This window comes from Dromaius novaehollandiae, chromosome 24 (assembly GCF_036370855.1).
Source record: "Dromaius novaehollandiae isolate bDroNov1 chromosome 24, bDroNov1.hap1, whole genome shotgun sequence".
NCBI lineage: Eukaryota > Metazoa > Chordata > Aves > Casuariiformes > Dromaiidae > Dromaius > Dromaius novaehollandiae.
The window spans coordinates 9,116,928-9,135,170 of NC_088121.1; the positions used below are offsets into that span (position 1 = coordinate 9,116,928).

General features: G+C 42.3%; 1 protein-coding gene across 1 annotated transcript; it reads right to left on the reverse strand.

Annotated features, from left to right (window-relative positions):
- Nucleotides 1-2,675: 2,675 nt before the first annotated feature.
- MICOS10 (mitochondrial contact site and cristae organizing system subunit 10) lies at nucleotides 2,676-18,238 on the reverse strand. The gene is made up of 4 exons (XM_064497111.1): nucleotides 18,096-18,238; nucleotides 6,630-6,677; nucleotides 5,846-5,955; nucleotides 2,676-2,922 (listed from the first exon to the last, which is right to left on the reverse strand). The coding sequence occupies exons 1-4, from the start codon at nucleotides 18,160-18,162 to the stop codon at nucleotides 2,914-2,916; spliced, it is 234 nt and encodes a 77-aa protein (XP_064353181.1). The 5' UTR covers nucleotides 18,163-18,238; the 3' UTR covers nucleotides 2,676-2,913.
- Nucleotides 18,239-18,243: the final 5 nt, after the last annotated feature.

Consider the following 18,243-nt stretch of genomic DNA (forward strand, 5'->3'; position numbering starts at 1 on the left):
AGCACTCGGGGAGTTGTTAAACGTTCAAAAACAGTTCTATTCAGCACACAGCTTATTCTTTTTTTTTCCTTCCCCCAGATAGAGATATGGTTTCTTTATTCACTTTATACCTACCATTTTCCTATTAAAATCGCACCAGGGTAATACAGTAACTCCTCCGCTAAAGGGTCCCATTAAGTTTTGGAGAGGGACACCTGACTTTTTTAGGCCTATCTTGTTTGCACTTTTTGGTACTGGTCCAAATCACGCTACAGTTAGATGAAGCAATGATTTCAGCAGGCTTAAGAAGAAGGAAAAATGTGATAGTTTCCAGATGAGTGTATTATACTAAATTTAACATGCCTTTTGGTACTTAGAATTTCCACTTTTTCCCCTTCCATTTATGTAATTAGAAATCAAGCAGCAGGAAACCATTCCTATTCCAACCTCAGTTGGGAACAGTATGGTCTCATTCCCGTAGAGGGAAACAGGAGACTTGTCCTCAAAAGGAGATATTTTGCACAGCTTACACGGACAGGTTCAAAAAGAGGTTTTGAATAATAGAGTTTTAATTAAACCAAAACAAGTACAGATGAATTATGTGCTAGTTATGCGTGTGTGTGCGTGTATATATATACACATATGTACAGTGCAAAAAACAAGGCAGCTGTGAAAAACAAAACATTCAGTTCTTACCCCCTATAAAGAAAAAGAACCATGAGAAAATTTACATTCCGCTTTGTTAAGTAAAATTGTGCAAGATCATGTAAAAAATTTCCACACCGACAGTAGTGAATTTCACAGTAACGAGTGAGAAAATTTGCTCTGATCATCTGCACTCTAGCAATAAGTAACACATTGTGAATAGTTACAGATTCCCTTTGAGTTTCAGGGTCAGGAAGGAGCACTTGATCACAGCCCACAGCAGATCAGACTAAGTAAGAACTAACTCTGGTAAGTCCTATTTGAACTAAAGCAGAGCACACCAGAGAGGGACAACTCATTTGATTTTATAATTACCAGGGACACTAAATGAAAGGGGCACCCATCGTGATGGGCCAAAGCACAAAGCACTAACGCTTTTTCTGCACGTTGAGAGTGATTATACTCAGAGCGCCACAACCACTTTTGCTTTAATCTCCAGTTTCTTGCCCAGGTTGTTGCTCTTCTCTCCAGCTGGATCCACTGGCTTCCCAGACAGCTAGCGTTGCAGCACACACACAGAACTCAATAAAAACACTTTCCAAACCACAGAGGAGCTATGGCTCCAAAGTACATAGTTCAAATTAAAAATTGGGGCCAGATAAAATGATTCAAAATTGGGAAGAAAGAAAGAGATCCTGTTTCCAATAAGCTGTTTTGACCTGACTGATGAATGCAGTCCGGCAAGGGAGGAGGTGGAAAAACAAGGACATGCTCAAGCAACGGTTCTGGATGGTATCACGCTTTGACAGTCTTTAATGCTGCTCTGGCATTAAAGCTATTTTGTTTCACAAGTCCACTGCTCTAGGCTACCTCTCCAGCTTCTGTTGACTCTGGGCACAGCTCAACATGTCTCTTCAGCGTGCGGGATCCATACATGCAAGTGCCCTAGGGGCGGTGGGGGTGCAGGACTCCTGGAGCACCCAGACCAAACCCCAGTCCCGCTGCTCAGTCAGATGAGGAGTTTCTCAAGCTCTCTAAACTCGAAAGACTGCCCCTCAGTCCACCCCCTTCCTTTTCTGGCATGGTTTAAAAAACAAACATTGTGCAACTTGCTTTCCATTGTCTCCCCTTTCTGGAGAGGAATTTGTTGTCATTCTTCCATCTGCCTGTGCTCACCATGGAGCAGAACAGGCTTTAAATAAGGGAAAGCTCAGTATCAACCTCCAACGCTCTCCTTCTGTCTTAGCAGACCTGTATTTGCAGCGTGTGCTCCACGGACAACATGCAGCAAGCATCTTAGCTGGAAGGAATAAGAGAAGTCCTTAAGAATCATCTCGACCGCCACAAAAATGTGCCAAGTAAAGAAGTGGTGAAGGAGACCTCTCAAGTCAGGAGAAGAGCAGTAGGCCACATGCCAACAAATAATTACAAGGACTGGGGTAAACGTAAAGTACAAGGGAGTATTTGGATCAGTGACTTGCCAAGGCAATAAATAGCTTTAAATATTTGTGACCCGTTCCCAGACACTGAAATCTAAACGTTCTCCCACAGAAGAGGGATGAAAAAACAATCAACCTAAAATGTAGGCTCTGAGCCAGACGACCTGTGCATCTGTTTAATTAGCCCACTGTACCAGGAAAGTTTCAAACTTCGTTCACTCCATGACTCAAAGCTTCAAAAGACAGCAGCTAGCTGCGTTAGTCACACAGTTTGGATTTGCCCTTTTCTATTATGCCTCTTTGGAGAGGACAAAATTCCAGTTCTAAAGGGCAACTGAACAAACAGGACATAGGAGTATTTATATTCCTCTCCAAACACCGGCACCAGCAGCGGGGGTCTAGCGGCTGATTTATGAGGTGGGAATGCTTCTTTGAACTGTATATTTGATGGGGGTTGCCTTTCAAGAGTGGAGAGGAACATTCGACGGCTGTCTTTTCTGAAGAACTTTCACAGTGGCTTTACCCAGGTGGTCACAGCTGCTAGGTATTCAAAATGAAGTCCTCTCCTTGCATTCTCTCGCTCTCACTCACATACAAAGTCAACACACCAGAGAAGGCCATTTTTGTTTTATTTATTTCCCAGAAGAGCTCTTCCTTGCACTTTCCAGACACAAGATACAAAACAAGGAACAGAACTTTGTCTCATGTACAGAAACAGTTTGTTGGCGTATAAAGAGTTACTGGTGATCGTTACTGAAGAATGTTGGCTTATTCCAGGGGCACTTCAGTATTCCTGAGGAATAATCATTGACTTCTCCTTCCTTCCCACTGGGATAGTCTTAGCCATTAGTCACTGTTCCTGTAAAGCAAAAAGGCTTATATTATTAAAAAGCCATTTGGGTTCCTTACATGGAAGGCGCTGTACGATGCAAAGCAAGCCACTTAGCCTCGTAATATTTCCAGAAGGTAGGCTAACATTTTTGTCCTTGGCTAGGCTGAGGAGTTGAGGATGGAGAAGTTAAGCAGCTATTTTCCTACAGGAAACATGCCATGTTTTCATGCACATAAGCCTCCACTCTGATAAACTGGGTACTTCAAAACCCCCCCAAATCATTGTGCTTTCAAGTTAACTGTTCACAGTCTGCACTATCAGATAGAAATCGCTTCCACAAAGGGCAGAAGGAAAGGCTCCAAGTGATGAACTTCTCCTCGTATTGCTGCAAAGCAATATAATTCGCATTGCTACAAGAGTATAGCTTTTTTTGGTGATAAATACTACAGGCTAAATATCTGGAAAGTGATACTTAGCATTTTGTGAGGCAACCTAATTTTCAGCCATACAATTTTAAGCCTAGGAATTACTGCTGGATGCAAATTCTAACTTCAGCTGAAGTCACAGGGAAATTCATTCGATCTGACTTAAAGAGCCCTCAGAACCTTATGACTACTGATTCGAGTTTTACTGCATTTTAAGTAGTCGCTGGCTCCAGATGAACGGCCTCTTCTACTGGTGTCAGTGTTCTACCATCAATTTAATAATCCAGAGAATGGGCAGTGTGGTGATAGTTACACCCAGAACGGGTGCGAAGTCACTTTATAATCTCCTGTTTATGTGGTACCATGAGGGTCCTCTGTCCTGTCTCATCCTCACTCAGGATTCTGAATCAAGAACTTGATTCTGAAGAATCAAGACTCCAGACTGGATAAAGCCCTGCGTAACCTCATCTGACTTCAGAGTGGACTGTGGTTTGAGGTTGGGCTAGATGACCTCCTGAAGTCCTTCCAATCTCAATTATCCTAGGATACTATGAACTTGACAGCTTCAGAAAACTAGAAATAACTTCCGTTCAAGTCAATCCATGTTCCATTTCTCTCTTGTAATACAGCTGATCTGTCTTGCAGACTCTTGCATTTTGACAAGTTAGCATTTGAACAAAAACCCAGCTTTGTAAAGGAACTCCTAAAGAGTTTTGTTACAACAGTATTTGCTAGGAAAAAACAGATGAGTGATAATGCAACAATATTTTCCAACACTCGTAACCACCAGAAATGAAATAATTTTCATGTAATAACCCTGGAGCCATTATCCATGACACTACATTTTGGAGAGAATTAATGATATTAACCATTAGATGGCTTCCTCTGCCTCTTCCCTCTCTCTGCATGTTCAGCCTCTTTGTGCCAGAGAAAGCTAGTGGAGACAGTGTGCTGGAAACTATTTGTCTAGTCTTGTGCCATGCAGGCAGCTGTGCTTCTTCTGGGAAGTGTCCTTTCAATTACCTCATGCATCGCAGGACCACCCTTGCTCCAGAGCACAGATTAGTCCTTAATCCAAATAAAAACCCCTACCAGGCTGACCCGAAAGTCGACTTGCTGTTGCCCAGCATCCCAAGGAAAAAGCATCTTTCAGTGAATGCTGGTTTTTCAGGACATGTGAACAAGACATTTCCCACTCATGTAAAATCATAGACATTTCACTCCAGTTTCTTTTTGAGGACCTAAGCTGGAAGAATACTTGGAGAAAGAAGCAGAAAGCTAATGCATTTTTCATGTTAACGAATCTGGCCAGAGGAGTCATGCACAGACTTCTGGTTCTAGAACATCACTGGGATGCAGCTGGGAATGCTGTATCAGCTGGATAAAAGACCCAGTTACTTTGTACTGCTGTCCAAAGTATTTTATTTTGGAGAAGTAGTTCAAGAGTCTTGATAGTGTTTGCAGTTGTTTAGTCAGCTGGAGAGACTTCTCAAACAGGTATGCCTGGTAAGGCTGCAGAGGGCTGGCAAAAGCCAATCTGCCAATAAATCTGAGGAGGACTAGTCTTAACTTTCACCTCTAGCTGCATCCAGAAAAAGACTAAAAATATCTTCAAGCCCCTTTTATTAGGCCGAAGAGAGATATACGATCAACTTTTGCATTCTTCTTACTTGCCATGAGAAGCTTCTGGCAGAACATTTTACCTCCGTACTTTCTAAAGTAATAAATTAACTGTAAATACGTGCTGGTGGATTTCTCTCCAGTGGTATCACCGAATGCTTTTAGCAGTACGTGGCTTCGCAGGTTCAAAACACCCAATTTTTCTATATGCCACAACAATAAATTAGCACAAGAACGGTCCCAACTTCTACATATGAAGAAATAAAGGGACTATTAACGGTGTTAATTTGTAGACTTGGTGCACTCTAAGTCATTATAGGTAGTCTGTAAGCATGCAGATGGTTCCTGCTAATCAATCTGTTTTTAAATATTTTATCTCAGCATCAGTGACGATAACATTCAGAAGTCATTTAAACAATCCTCTTCAATACTCTTAAAAGCATACAACTTCTTCAGACTATTACATGACTATCCAGCCAAACAAGCCACAAAACTTCAGAATGATTAGAGTTTTCATGTTGCAAAAAAACCCACAAAAGATTAAAGCCTTGCTTCTACAGGCAGATCCACTGAAACACATGCCTGACATGACTTACAGTTTCTTCCTAGCTGGTCCCTTTCCAAGACTGAAGACAGAATGTTACTCTGAACTTATTTTTTCAGCTTTTCTAATACGTATTTTATTAGACATGTTTACGAGTTGTGGGAAAACCTACCCGCAGGATCTGCTAAGCTAATCCTATGCACCAGATAATCAAAATACCTTAAGAGCAGGGGAACACAAGTTTCTTCCAACTGGTACTTTTGGGGAAAGGGACAGGAATATCCATTTAAACGGTGTCTAGATGTACCATCTAATGCTAATAATTAGTTATTAATTAGTAGTAACTAGTACCGGTACTTACTTTTACAAATTTGCCATGGAGAAGATACGGAGACTGGAAGTCATGTTGACAATTGGAATAAGCCATTCCTAACCCCATCCCTGACCCAAAAGCAATAGGCCATGTCTTTCCTGTGGGGAAGGTAAGCAGAGGGGAAAAACAAAATTCAGAAAAAGCTCTTCATTTCATGTTACAATGATAGTCTTGTCAAACAAATGCCTAGAAGGAATAAATGACTATGGAGATGCACATTAGGCATCTAAATTCTATGGGTCCTATCATCTAAAAAAACCCAAACAAACAAAAGCAAAAGAAAAACAAACAAAACCCCCACAAAATCCACAAAAACAAGAAATCCACTTCAGAAAAACAAGAGTAAGCGATATCATATTTAGAATCAGAGAGCAAACTCTGAACTCAAGATATTACTGAAAATATTCTGTTAACAAAGCATAATTTAAACCCCCCCCCCCCCCGAGATTAGCTTTAAAACTCCAGCAAGACTGGCATAAGATGATGTCTAGACACATGGCTCTAGTAATTTGGCTCAGGGTTTTCTTCAATTCCAAAACTTGAGTTGAGCACAGTAGGAATTCAGAGAGATGCCACATATAATAACCTTGTTACACAACAGCTAGAAGTTTAGATAACTGCATTTCAACTGAAAAGAAATGAGCAATAATGAAGGAGTTGGTCTAACACACTGATTAAGTTTTACATGCCTCAAAGATTTCTTGGTTTTAAAGTACAGCCACAACAGACAAGTTAGGAAACCAGGCAGTCAATGCTAGCACAATACACTTACTTTTGAAGAAGATGACTGAGAAAACAATTCCTAATCCAAATCCAGCACCTGTAGGAAGAAACGCAGGAAGTGAGGACTAAGATAATGCATAGCAATGGAAAATAATTTAGTTCTTTTCATTAATTCTTTGTTCTGGCTCAGAAATACCATAATAGATGGTATTTCGGCACCCCCCCCCCCCAAAAAAAAGTATTCTTAAAAAATAAAAGTATTCTTGGAAAAAAAAAAAGAATTCTTATTTTCTTAAATAAATTTAAGCAGCTAATTCAGATGTGAATCCCTATCCATTCAAGAACATTATAATTGGAAAGATTTGGGAAACAAACTAAATCCTCATCCCAGGGAAAGTTACTGAATTTCTTTCACCATCTACAACGTGGAAGCAAGATTTATTTGGCTCATTGTCGGTAAATGAGAAACACTTAAACGAAAACTTATTGTGTCCTTGAGCTTTAGATTTTGCAGATGAATATCTTATTGTATTTCATTTATCTCACTACGTTAACTACTTCAATGTGTGTCTGGAGGGCAGCAAAACTTTGATGCTTTGTGTTACTCTATACCTTGCAAAAGAAAGCTCCAGGCTGCTTATCTTTCACATCCACAACATTCATTATGGAGCATATTCAAACACATTAGGAATGAATGACTTTTCACATCCTTATACTATATATAGACATAATTGCAGCAGTTCAAAAATTTATCCAGCACCATTAAAGAACTTAGTTGGCATATTTAAAAATAATTTTTGCTTTCTTTGGAAGGTGCACTTATGATTTCTTGTAAGCATTAGGCAAGTCTGCAAAATTCTTCTCAAAACCCAACAAATATAACAGCGAAAAATTTGAGTTTAGTGGATAAATTCTATCTTCAGTTATATCCATTAAAGACAACAGTTAAAAAAGCCATACCGATGCTCCCTAAAAACATTAACGGTTTCAGGTTTATTTTGCAAAAAAAAAAATAAAAACCCCGTCCCGTTATGGGTTTGAATTCTCTCATTTCAATGCATGAAATCTAACCGACATGTACTGAGTTTTACTAATTAAAAAACTTCTTTTTAAAGTAGTCCTAAAAGCATGCAATCCTTTTTTAAGCTCCTGTTGAATGCGTTACTAAGTGGGTCAAGTCCAGAACAATGCCAAAGAATCCTATACCCTCTTGGCCTGCAGAAGTAATCTTTTTTTAGTTTCCTTTTGCTCTTTAAACATTTTTCCTTGCAAAAAGTACACCAACAGTAGCTCCTATTGAAGCACAGATTACTGAAACAACACTCACTGTACTACCTAGTAAATTACTTAAGCACCCTCTGCTTTTCATTGATAAAAACCCTTGAATATTAGAACAGAGATGACTGTCTAAATAAAAACCCTGATATTTACTCTCCAGTTGACTTCACTATCAGTATTTACTGAGAACTGGAGAAAAGAGTTTTCAAAAGCAACTCTGCTTATTTTATTGCATATTTTCATTAGATCCAGTTGCGATAGAGGTAACTACTTTACCAGGTCATTACAGCTTTAGAGTAGGCTTGCAAAACACGCAATCGCAGGGAAGAACTTTGCCCGCCTGCCAAGCGGTCCTGACACAACTCCCCCAGACATCCTAGAAACTGGGCGTTTCGCAGAAGGTCGGGCTTTCACTGTAATCATTTGCACAGCTAAGGAAAGTCCCAGTTCTTCAGATGTCCGGTCAGAGCTCCAAGCCTCTTCTGCATTTCGGGCAGTAAGAGATACAATACTTAGAGACTCTTTTACAAACAGCTAACTCTACTCATCCCGCACCACTGCCCAGCATTTACGTTCAGTGTGGAAGAGACATCACAGATTACTAAGAGCAGTAGTTCATCCACGCTAATGCCTGCTCTCCCCCTCCCCAAGTAGGGCCTTCCTTCTGTACCTTGCTATAACGCAGCTGGTGTTGGCTCAAGCCAAATGTTTATGCTATTAAGGATAATTACTATCTTCAAGAATTCATCCAACGGACAACTGTTTGGCCCTCTGACCTGGCTCCCTCTGACAGTCTTCGACAATATGTAGTTACGCTGCCTTTTTGTTTTGGTCTGTTGTACTTCAGGTCCAAGTATGACTTTTGGAGGTAATTACTTTCAGCTCAGACAGCACCAGGCGTTGTTTGAACCATCCGGTTGCAGCGGCCCGTCATGCAGGGAGCGATACTGCTCTGCGCTTCCTTTCCAAGAAAGGATTCCCTCTGCCAATCCAAACAGTTTAGCTAATCGATGAGAAATGATTTACAAGATGACAAATTGTGCATCATCTAGATGCAGAGCGCAAGCAATTGCTAATGTCGCCACACTTTCCATGCTACCAGTCAAACCCACAGGCCTACTTGCCAGCGTGGTAAACTGGTTACTTTTTTGTCTTAAAAACAGGTTGTGCTAAGGAAGCCGCTACAGTTAATACAGCAGCTACCTTGCTATCTACATCTAGAAAGCATTATTTTGTATTCTCTACACCCCCATTTGCAAGGGCACCACACAGATGCCATCAATACCACTTTTTGCTGACCATCAGGGATGCTACAGAACACACTTGATGTGAAAAATATATTATTTCTGCCAACTGCAAATCCATACAAGGCCTAAAACAAAACCCAGGTCTTCCCCCACGTTAATGCCCAGCACCATTGTTAAGCATGGTCTCGCATGACTGACTTTAAGACAGAAGGATTTTTTTTTCTAAGTCTTTTTCCTGCCACATTTGTTTAAGCACCGCAATCACTACAGGTGACCGTGGCACTACAGTTATTGGAGTGCATTCAATTAAAAAATTCTGAAGTGATAAGCCTGGTTCTAGAAAAAGGATTTTTATTTTTAACTGCTTCCTACAAAAAAAACATGGTGCCAGTTTTAGAGGCCATCACCCACCCTACTCCAACAGAAAGAGGAGTATGGTGGCAGATTAGTTTAGAAAGATGATGGTAAGAGATCTGGGACCTTGCTCTATGTTAATGAAAAGCTACAGGGAAATAGAAGAGGAGATCTGACAGCTAATGTTTTGTGTTTTCTATACAAGAAGGCAACTTGGAAAACAAAGCCTTCTTCCCTTCCTTGATCCCAAAGTCAGTTAGGTTCATCCCACTTCCTACTGGAGAACAGGTTAGAAACTATGCTGAAAACTGCTGCTTATCAAAACATCCCTTTCAACAAGAAATGCTCAGATCTCCCCACTCAGGCAAGCCAGTGCATAGACATTTGCTCTTTTCTAATTGGCGTGAACAGTTGGTGTTGGTTTTAACTTAAAACCAGAAGCCTTAGCTACATTTAATTTCTTACCCTGCCTGGCTAAGCAGCTATTTCTGTGGATAGTTTGTCACTCATCTCCATTCCACTAGGAAGTATGTGAGGTTGCGTGGTCATTTCCTGCATCTCCAAGACCAAGGAGGAGCTAAACCATCTTTTCTTGGAAACAAAGTAATGCATTTCACTTTAATTCTATATAAAGTTACACAAGAGATAAACAATGGCAGAGCTGCTGATGAGTTTTACAGGTTTAAGTTCTCACATGCTCCATTTCCTTTTAAAGAGGCAACATGTTGCTTCAAAGAGCCTCCCACCTGACCAAGGGACACTCAGTCTGCAGCTGTTTCCACTAAAGAGCAGCACCTCTAGGCCAGGCTTTAACTTCATAACAATAAAACATGAAAGGTTTATCTTACAATAAAAACAAACGAACATGGAAGAGCTAAGGGCTTGATCCGTGCTGGGCACAGCCTCCCTCCCTTTCTTGCATGACAACCTCTTTGGAGGAAAAGGCCACAGGAAAGAGTACAACACATTTTTCACCTTCTCTGACAGTTTAAAACGCTTAACTAGAAAAACAGCCTCTTCCACCCTACCTCTATCAGATCAGCTTAAGCTCATTTACAGTCATTGTCAACAGGATGGTTCTGTGGGCACGTTACTCCTGCTCCCCAACAAGCGCTCCTGGCCACTTAGGTACCAAGAGAACCAGGAGGAACTGGCATTAGGCAGAGAGCCCAGTCTCAGAATTTTTTTCTTCCTACTTCTCTGGCTCATACACCTTCCAAGAAAAATGCCATGGTACCCCGAATCAATCTAACGCACAGACGAGCACACGCCATACACCCAACAGGACATCATAAAAGTGTCTCAAAGAAACACAAATCTCCAAGATGGACTCCTGCCCCAGCAGACCATCTGGGAAAAGCTTTTTCTGTAAGTTTAACCAACAGTCCCTCCGACAGAGATACTATGCGATTCTTTCCTAGGCTACAGGCTGAAGCAGCTATCAAGACAGCCACACCTAGATATACTTGTCTTCAGTAGTCTGAAACTTAACGCAGAAGGATTAAAATAGTCTCACTGGCATTTGGCAGAGGTGTTGCTGTTACTATGGCAGTTGGAAGCTTTCCCATTACTTAACAGTTTTCTTTTCGTCAACAGACAACTCTCCTCTCCTGTTCCTTACACACAAATACAAAACACAGAACTTTAGCCTCCCTTCCTTCATATTCTGTTATTTTACATTTAAATGAAATAAAATATTAAAATAAAATGAAGTAGCAGCTCCTGGAAGATGGTTTCTTAGTTCTAAGAAAGTCACAACCACTCTGTATGGACTAGACTCTCTGAAATAGGCCTTTAGCCATCTAGTCCTTGACTAGTTAGGACAGAGACAGTTTCTTCTCAGCTAGAAAGACAGCTTCCATTAGCAGCAAGAAATCCTGCAATAGCTCAGTAATTTAGTTTGACTTTCAGGACAGTGAAAGCAACAGCTTCAAGATTTAACAGCAGTTCTCATCCACAGGCCTGACACACTGCAGGTTTCAAGTGAGCATCTGCTCAGTACAGCACTAGAACTTGTTTGACGTAAAGAAGCACTAAAGAAAACTGAAGATCTTAAAAAGAAATAAATGAAAAACTCGGACAACTCATTTTCTAACTCTCCACTTTCTCTTGTCATAGTGTTTCTCCCGTCTCCCACCCCCCCCAAAAAAAAAACAGAAAAAGCCCACTTTGACAAGATACATAATTATTCTGCAAAAACGGGGAAAAGAGCCTTTTTCTTATACCAGAAGCTTTACAGAACAGCACCTAGCATCAGTTTGAAATCTGAGACCATGCGATCACTTATTTACTGAGACAACTAATTTTAAGCAGGCTCTTAGCTATGTCTTTTGTGGCAGGAATCAGATTTTCTTCAAACACCAACTTTGAAGCTTGCTTTCTCATCTCCCCTGTTGCGTGGATTGTTTACATAGCAGAAAGAAAAATGAGCAAGGACACTAGAAGAAAACACAGTGAAACTATATACCAAGCAATCTAGGAAGTAATAGGAAAAAAAGTGCGTTTTGTTTTGTTCTTGCATTTGACTGTAGCAACACCAAATGCTTGGAATGACAAAATAAAAGTACCCAAATTCCAATACAACGTAAAAATCTTGACAGGCTTTCAGAGGGCACGTTCACCCCCAAGCACTCCTGCAGTTCAACCACTATCCAAAGGCTAACCTTAGATAAACATCAGGACCTTCACACATGGACACATAGCAGCTGGAAGTATCAGCCTTAGCCCACGACCTCCTAAGCAGCCACAGCGATAAGAGTCTCATAGCCCAGCCAGGAACGGTTCATACCCACAGTGGTATGAACACATGCCTTTCCTCCCGCTTTTAAAAGGGGAAGGGGAAAAGAGAAAGCTGCTCTTAAAGTATATAGGCCAGCACAACAAAGGATATCAATAGTGCATCAAGCTTTCTGACAAAATCAGAGTTGAACTTGCGTTAGAAGCACATATATACCAGACCAGCAAGACACCCATAATATGGACAATACAACTCCGACAGAAAACTCTGCCTTGTCTTACTGTAGTAAAATGACGCCACTAACAACAACAATAATACTGCAAAAAAGAAAAGTTTTGCTGAAGTACATGCATTCACGTTTAGGGCTTTTGCAAGCACAGCTATGAGGGTTGGCAATCACGCTTCTCCACCTCCCTCCAACGTAGGTTGACCATTACTGACGTCTACTGGCCCAGCTAAGAAACAGGGACAATTTAGAGCAAGAAGTCTTACAGTGGCATCTCACTAGCAGAAATGCCACAGAAAAAAGCCCAACTCCTCCTCAAATCTCTCGCTATCAGTTTATTGCTAGCAAGGACACACCAGCAGCCCTGAGGTTCCTCAGAATTTTCTCACTGAACTAAATCCAGTGTACCAAAGGCCAAAGAGGTGGGAGGTGTTCCTACCTACTGCTGTCATGTCTCATGGACTAAAAAAAGTGAGTGAAGTCCCCCTCCCCTGGACAGTGTCACCACATGGCAACTCCCAAAGAAGGCACAGCTGGTGTCTTATCAAAGCACTGATGTAGAGGACAAGACAGTCAGTGCCTTTTGGATTCATTTCCAGCAGAGCAGACCTTATTCAGTCTAGGGTTTTCAAATGGCTGCACTATCACACAGGTGTCACAGTTTTTCTGTCAGGTTGTCTTGTGCAGAAGTACTGCAGCACGATGCCAACAGCAGTCTGGAGCAAGGGACAAGCAGGACTTCCCCCACCGTCGCTCACAGCTTGGGCTGGCTGGTCAATCCGGTTCCTTTCGGGAGGGCAGAGTTTCCCAACTCGGTCAGATGGTCTGTCAAACACCAGCTCAGAGAGCTGCTCCATCTCTTTTTAAGTCCTTCCTCAGAACAGTAAAGCTGCTTTTGAAGAGGTAAGCTCTGAAATTTGAAGCAAAGTCCTCGTCTAGGAAGAGCACCAGGAGACAGTGCAGTTAGGGGAACAGAGAACTAGATTCATAAAGAGAGCCTCTCCACAAGAAAAGACTTTTTGTCTTTTTTCCAAAAGGAGATAATAATCGCCTAATATTTAGGTGGGCAATGTATTCAGAGTTCTGCTAACAACGTAATTAAATATTGCTATTAGACTTTTGACTAAAAGCCTATTCTTCAAACAGTGCTTGTCCAGCTCTTCAAAATGAGCCATCTTTTTGTTGGCTGCATTGCCTCCCACACAGCCCAAGTGAGCTGTAAGCAGTTAGTATTTACATTAATTTGTCTGCTACAACATACAACTAGTAGAATTGGATCCTCTCCTGCACAACAGAGAAAAATAATTTAGGATTACAAGTGAAGTCCAAATAATAATGCAGTTGTGTGCTTGCATAATATTCCTGTTCTCCATTATTAAAAACAAAATTCCAAATCAAGTACGTCTTTTGTCCTTGTAGCTTAGTTAGCCACATTATGATAGGCAGGCAAAAAAACCCACTTTAGAACAGGAATCTCAGCATTTTTGTATATCTAGAAAAAGTCTAATCCAGTTTTCAGAAAGTGTAATCAATTTTTATCATTATATAGACTGACTTTATCCTATTCATAACCATGTAAAGCATTATTTAAAAATACTGATGTTGAAATCCATACAATGAATCTTTCTGAAAAATTCAGCTTGAGGAATGACACAAACAGTACATGTTCACCCTTGCGATTAACAAAAACAGCTCTTCAAGCAGGCAAGAGAACACAAGCCAGAAGAAATCATGTAAAAACTGTAGTAGAATGTAAAGTGGCCTCTTTCTCTTAAATAAAGTTCCTATTAAAAGGGAACTGGGAGAGTTTTATTTTCAGATGTCAAAACAGGATTAGAGGAAAATGAACATTACTACAGTGGGTTATTTACAAGCCTCCAGGCTGAATTTTGGTTAGAGACAGACATGCATCAAAACATTTGCGCCACCTGCAAATAACGAACTTGGACCTGGCAACTTAACATAAAAAATGAGAAGCAAACAGCTTTCCCAGGATTACCTGTTAGTAGCAGGTAAATCACAGCATTGAAGTCATTTAAAAGTACAATAGTTTCAATACAAGACACACACGCAGTCTTTACTGCCTCATTGTTCCCTGGGAACAGCATATAAGGGTCATTCATCCAAAATTACAGGCCCTCAAAGGAAAGCAACTCTGTCAGTCTTTCATGAGTTAACTGTCTTCCAAAGAGCAGATCTGAGGTCCAGGGTTGAAAGCCAGTGGGATGGAAGATGACCACAATACTATTTACTTACGTATCTTTTCTCCACAGACCTCTACTGATAAGAAGAGTAATAAAGAAGTGGTTGGGATAGCTAGAGAGGACATAGAGGCTTAAAACTTTGCAATTTGAGAAGAAAGCCACTGGAGCTGGATTCTCTTTCCCCACACATGAAACAAGTAAACTTTCTGATGAGTAAGAAAATCAGTCTCAGGAGGAGAGAGAGAATGGAAAGTTAAATCATATTGGTGACTGCACAGGTGAACAGCCTTGAAAACTGCGCACAGCTGGAGTCAGCACGATCCAGATCGCCCATCAGAGAAACAGCTTGGTCAGCCACGAAAGCACAAACCAACGGACTACACACAAAACCTTCCCACTGTGGTTACAACTAGGTTTAGAAAGGGAAAGGGAAGAAAAAAAAATAATTTGACCTACCCAGACGCATCCTCATCATTAACAAAAACAAATAAATAAACTATGTCATCCCTAATAAAAGGGGGTTAGCACCTAAACTGCATTTAACTATGTTTCAAAGTCTTGTGCAGGCATACTTAAAGGCTTACAGTATCATTTGCTCTTTTAAATGAAATACTGTCTTATCAAGATTTGACAGTGTATTCTGTTTTGAAGTAACAGGGGGGAAAAAAAGATGTTACAAGATGTGTGTGCACAGGGAATGAGCAAAAAGTCAAAAATATAATATTGCACTTAAAAAATATGTAACACAAGACATATACATATCTCGAACATTTTAGTGGCAATCCTTCCAAGAACTTGATTTCCAACTAAAACAATACAGCATAATTACAAGCTATATAGCCAATTACAAATAAATCAGCTTAAACAACTGCAGCGAAAACCCTGACAAATTAATGCAAGACAGGACAGGCTGCACAGCCCCCAGCTATCATTTAAAAATATATTATTGCTATTAGAGTTATGCCAATAGCTGCTACCTCCCCTTCTCACTCTTCTCTCCCCCATGCCCCTCCATCCTTCAAATAAATTCATAGGAGTTATGTGCCTACAGTTCTGACAGACACCAGGAAACCATCCTGCATGCAAGGCTTCAGAAATTCAGTGCCTTCCTTTACTTGTAACATCTGAAATGGGAAAACACAAGGCTATTCACAGTGCTTCTCTTCCCCAGCCATTGGCTAGAAATACGTATCTCGCGATCACGCTCAGGAAGGATGTAAAGGAACGTGCAGGAAGGAAACGACGGCTACCCAAAGGAAAAGTCTGACAAAGGAGTCAAATCCTACCAAGGATTTGGTTAACTTTTACATCCCACATAACGAGGGACAGAAATCTCAAGTAAAGAATTTTGTTCATTTTTTCTCTCTATGACAACAACTGTCCTTGTTTATCAGAGACTCCACCAAACATTACAGTAATATTATGAAAACAGTCATTACAATCACATCAGTTTTTAAAGTCCTTGCAAAGAAAACAGCCATTTCCACTGAGACGGTCTGAGAAAGTTTGTGTCAGCACTTGTTTAGCAGTCCCCATAGCTAAGCCACCAGCTCATTTCACATTTAAAGGCCATCATAATCTCCAGTCACTAATTGCTGGAGCAGAAGCAACTCCTGGGCTCTTACAGCTTTCAAAGTTCACACTCAAGCCCTTTGCTGTTAATACCATGAAGTAGGTTGTTATCACAGACGCTTCAGTTACTGGGTCGGTAACTGAACAAAGCAGAAAAACGCTATCACACAAAGTGAAACATGTGTCCGAGGACACCACGCTAGGTCTAGCGCTATGGTTCCCAAATTAAGAACTGCAGCCCATGTGCCCTTTTTATGCGGCCTACTGAAGAACCCGAATTTTACCAAGATCTCTACTCAACACCTCTAGTCATCGTGAAGCTAACGCTAGCAATTCTCAGTCTAGAGTTTTAGCGCAGAAAATCTAATCGCATTTTGACTGAAATCTGCAGGATGGAAGGGAACACCAAATGGAAAAGAACGGCCTGCTGGAATGACATGCTGCATCATACTGAAGTCTGAATCCATTTCTTGCAACCCCCCGGAGAGGCTATCCACGTACAGGATTCCTACATGCACAGCTGCAGCATGGAACAAGTTTTAGTTTATAATCTGGCATACTTAATTTTTTATGATAAAGCAAGCAATGCTATGGAAACATAAACATATCTGGACATGTTTGTCAGACAAACCTGAATAGAATTTCATAAGACAAAACACTGCTCTGGAGCACTTGACACTTTTCAAAGGCCTGTTATAAACAATGGAAGTTTCAGTTTACTCAAAATAATTAAACATCTTTTCTAATGGAAAAGTATTAAGCAACCAAAACACAGAGCTCCTCAGCAGCTCGGAAAAGCATTGGGCAACAAAAACACAGAGCTCCTCACCAGCTTTCAAGCGTAAAGCCACTACAGCAAAAAATAAACACTCACATTTTTGAGATATTATTTATGCTTTCAAGAAAAACTCCAGCACCAACATGGAACCCACACCTTTCGTGTCAGATAGCTCACTTCTTGTTTTATATGTTGTATTTAAAATCCGTGTTGGGCAGGCACATTCTTTAAAGCCACAACCTCCCTCTAGTTAGTTTGACAGCCCATCACTGGAAGAGCACTGAACCACACACACATAACCATAGTCACTCTATCAGCTTTAATGAAATGTTATATATGGCTTGTCATACAACAGCGGTACTGATCCCACAGACATGTGCCTGTTCCTAACTTTAAGGGCACAGAAATATGGGGGAATGGGGGAAAAAGTGTTTTTATATTTAAAGAAAACACATAACGGCCTGCAGGGTTGGGGCAGCAGAGGGGAAGCGTTTCAATGTCAAACTGCACGTGCTGTAGTAAGTAGCAGATGCCGAGGTGCAGAGCATACCGTGCCGTGCGCTTCTCCTCCTAAGCACAGGCCCCTCGCACCCGCGGCGATGCGGCTGGCTTGGCAGAAGGAGCTTCATCCAACTGAGCCGACCTGCCTGGCGGCACTGCAGGACCTCGTAGGGCCTCTCCGGCCAGGCCGCTCAGGACAAGGGGAAGCCGGAGCCTGCCGGCGCCCTCAGAGAGCTTCAGCAGGGATTAACCGGAGGTGGAAAATGAGCCTCGGCGCCGGCAAGGCCGGGGGGAGCCCAGGGGCGGCCCTGGGGGGAGGCTGCGCCCAAGGTCACCTTGCCAGGCCCGAGGCGACGCGGCTGCCTCCCGGGCTGCGAAGGGACCAGAGGCCACAGGGACACCGGGCCGCAAGGGGACGCCGGGCCGCGGGGACCCCCCCGCCGCCGGCCGGGGCCGGGCCCTGAGGCGACGACCCGGGGAGGGGGGGGAACCGGGCCTGGTGCGGCCCTTCCCCGCCAGGCCCGGCCGAGCGCCGGGGGCCTGTCGTGCGGCGCCCCCCTGCCCCAGAGCGCCCGGCCCGCGACTCCCGCGGCCGCCCCGCGCCGCCCCCGGCCTTACCCAGCTTGACGGCGGCGTCCGCCAGGCACCGGTCCCACTTCCTGCCCAGCTCGCCCTCCGACGCCATCTTCGCCGTCCCCTCCCACCGCGGCCCGCGCCCCGCCCCCGCGCCGCTCTCGCGAGACCCGCCGGCGTGGGGCCAGCGGCC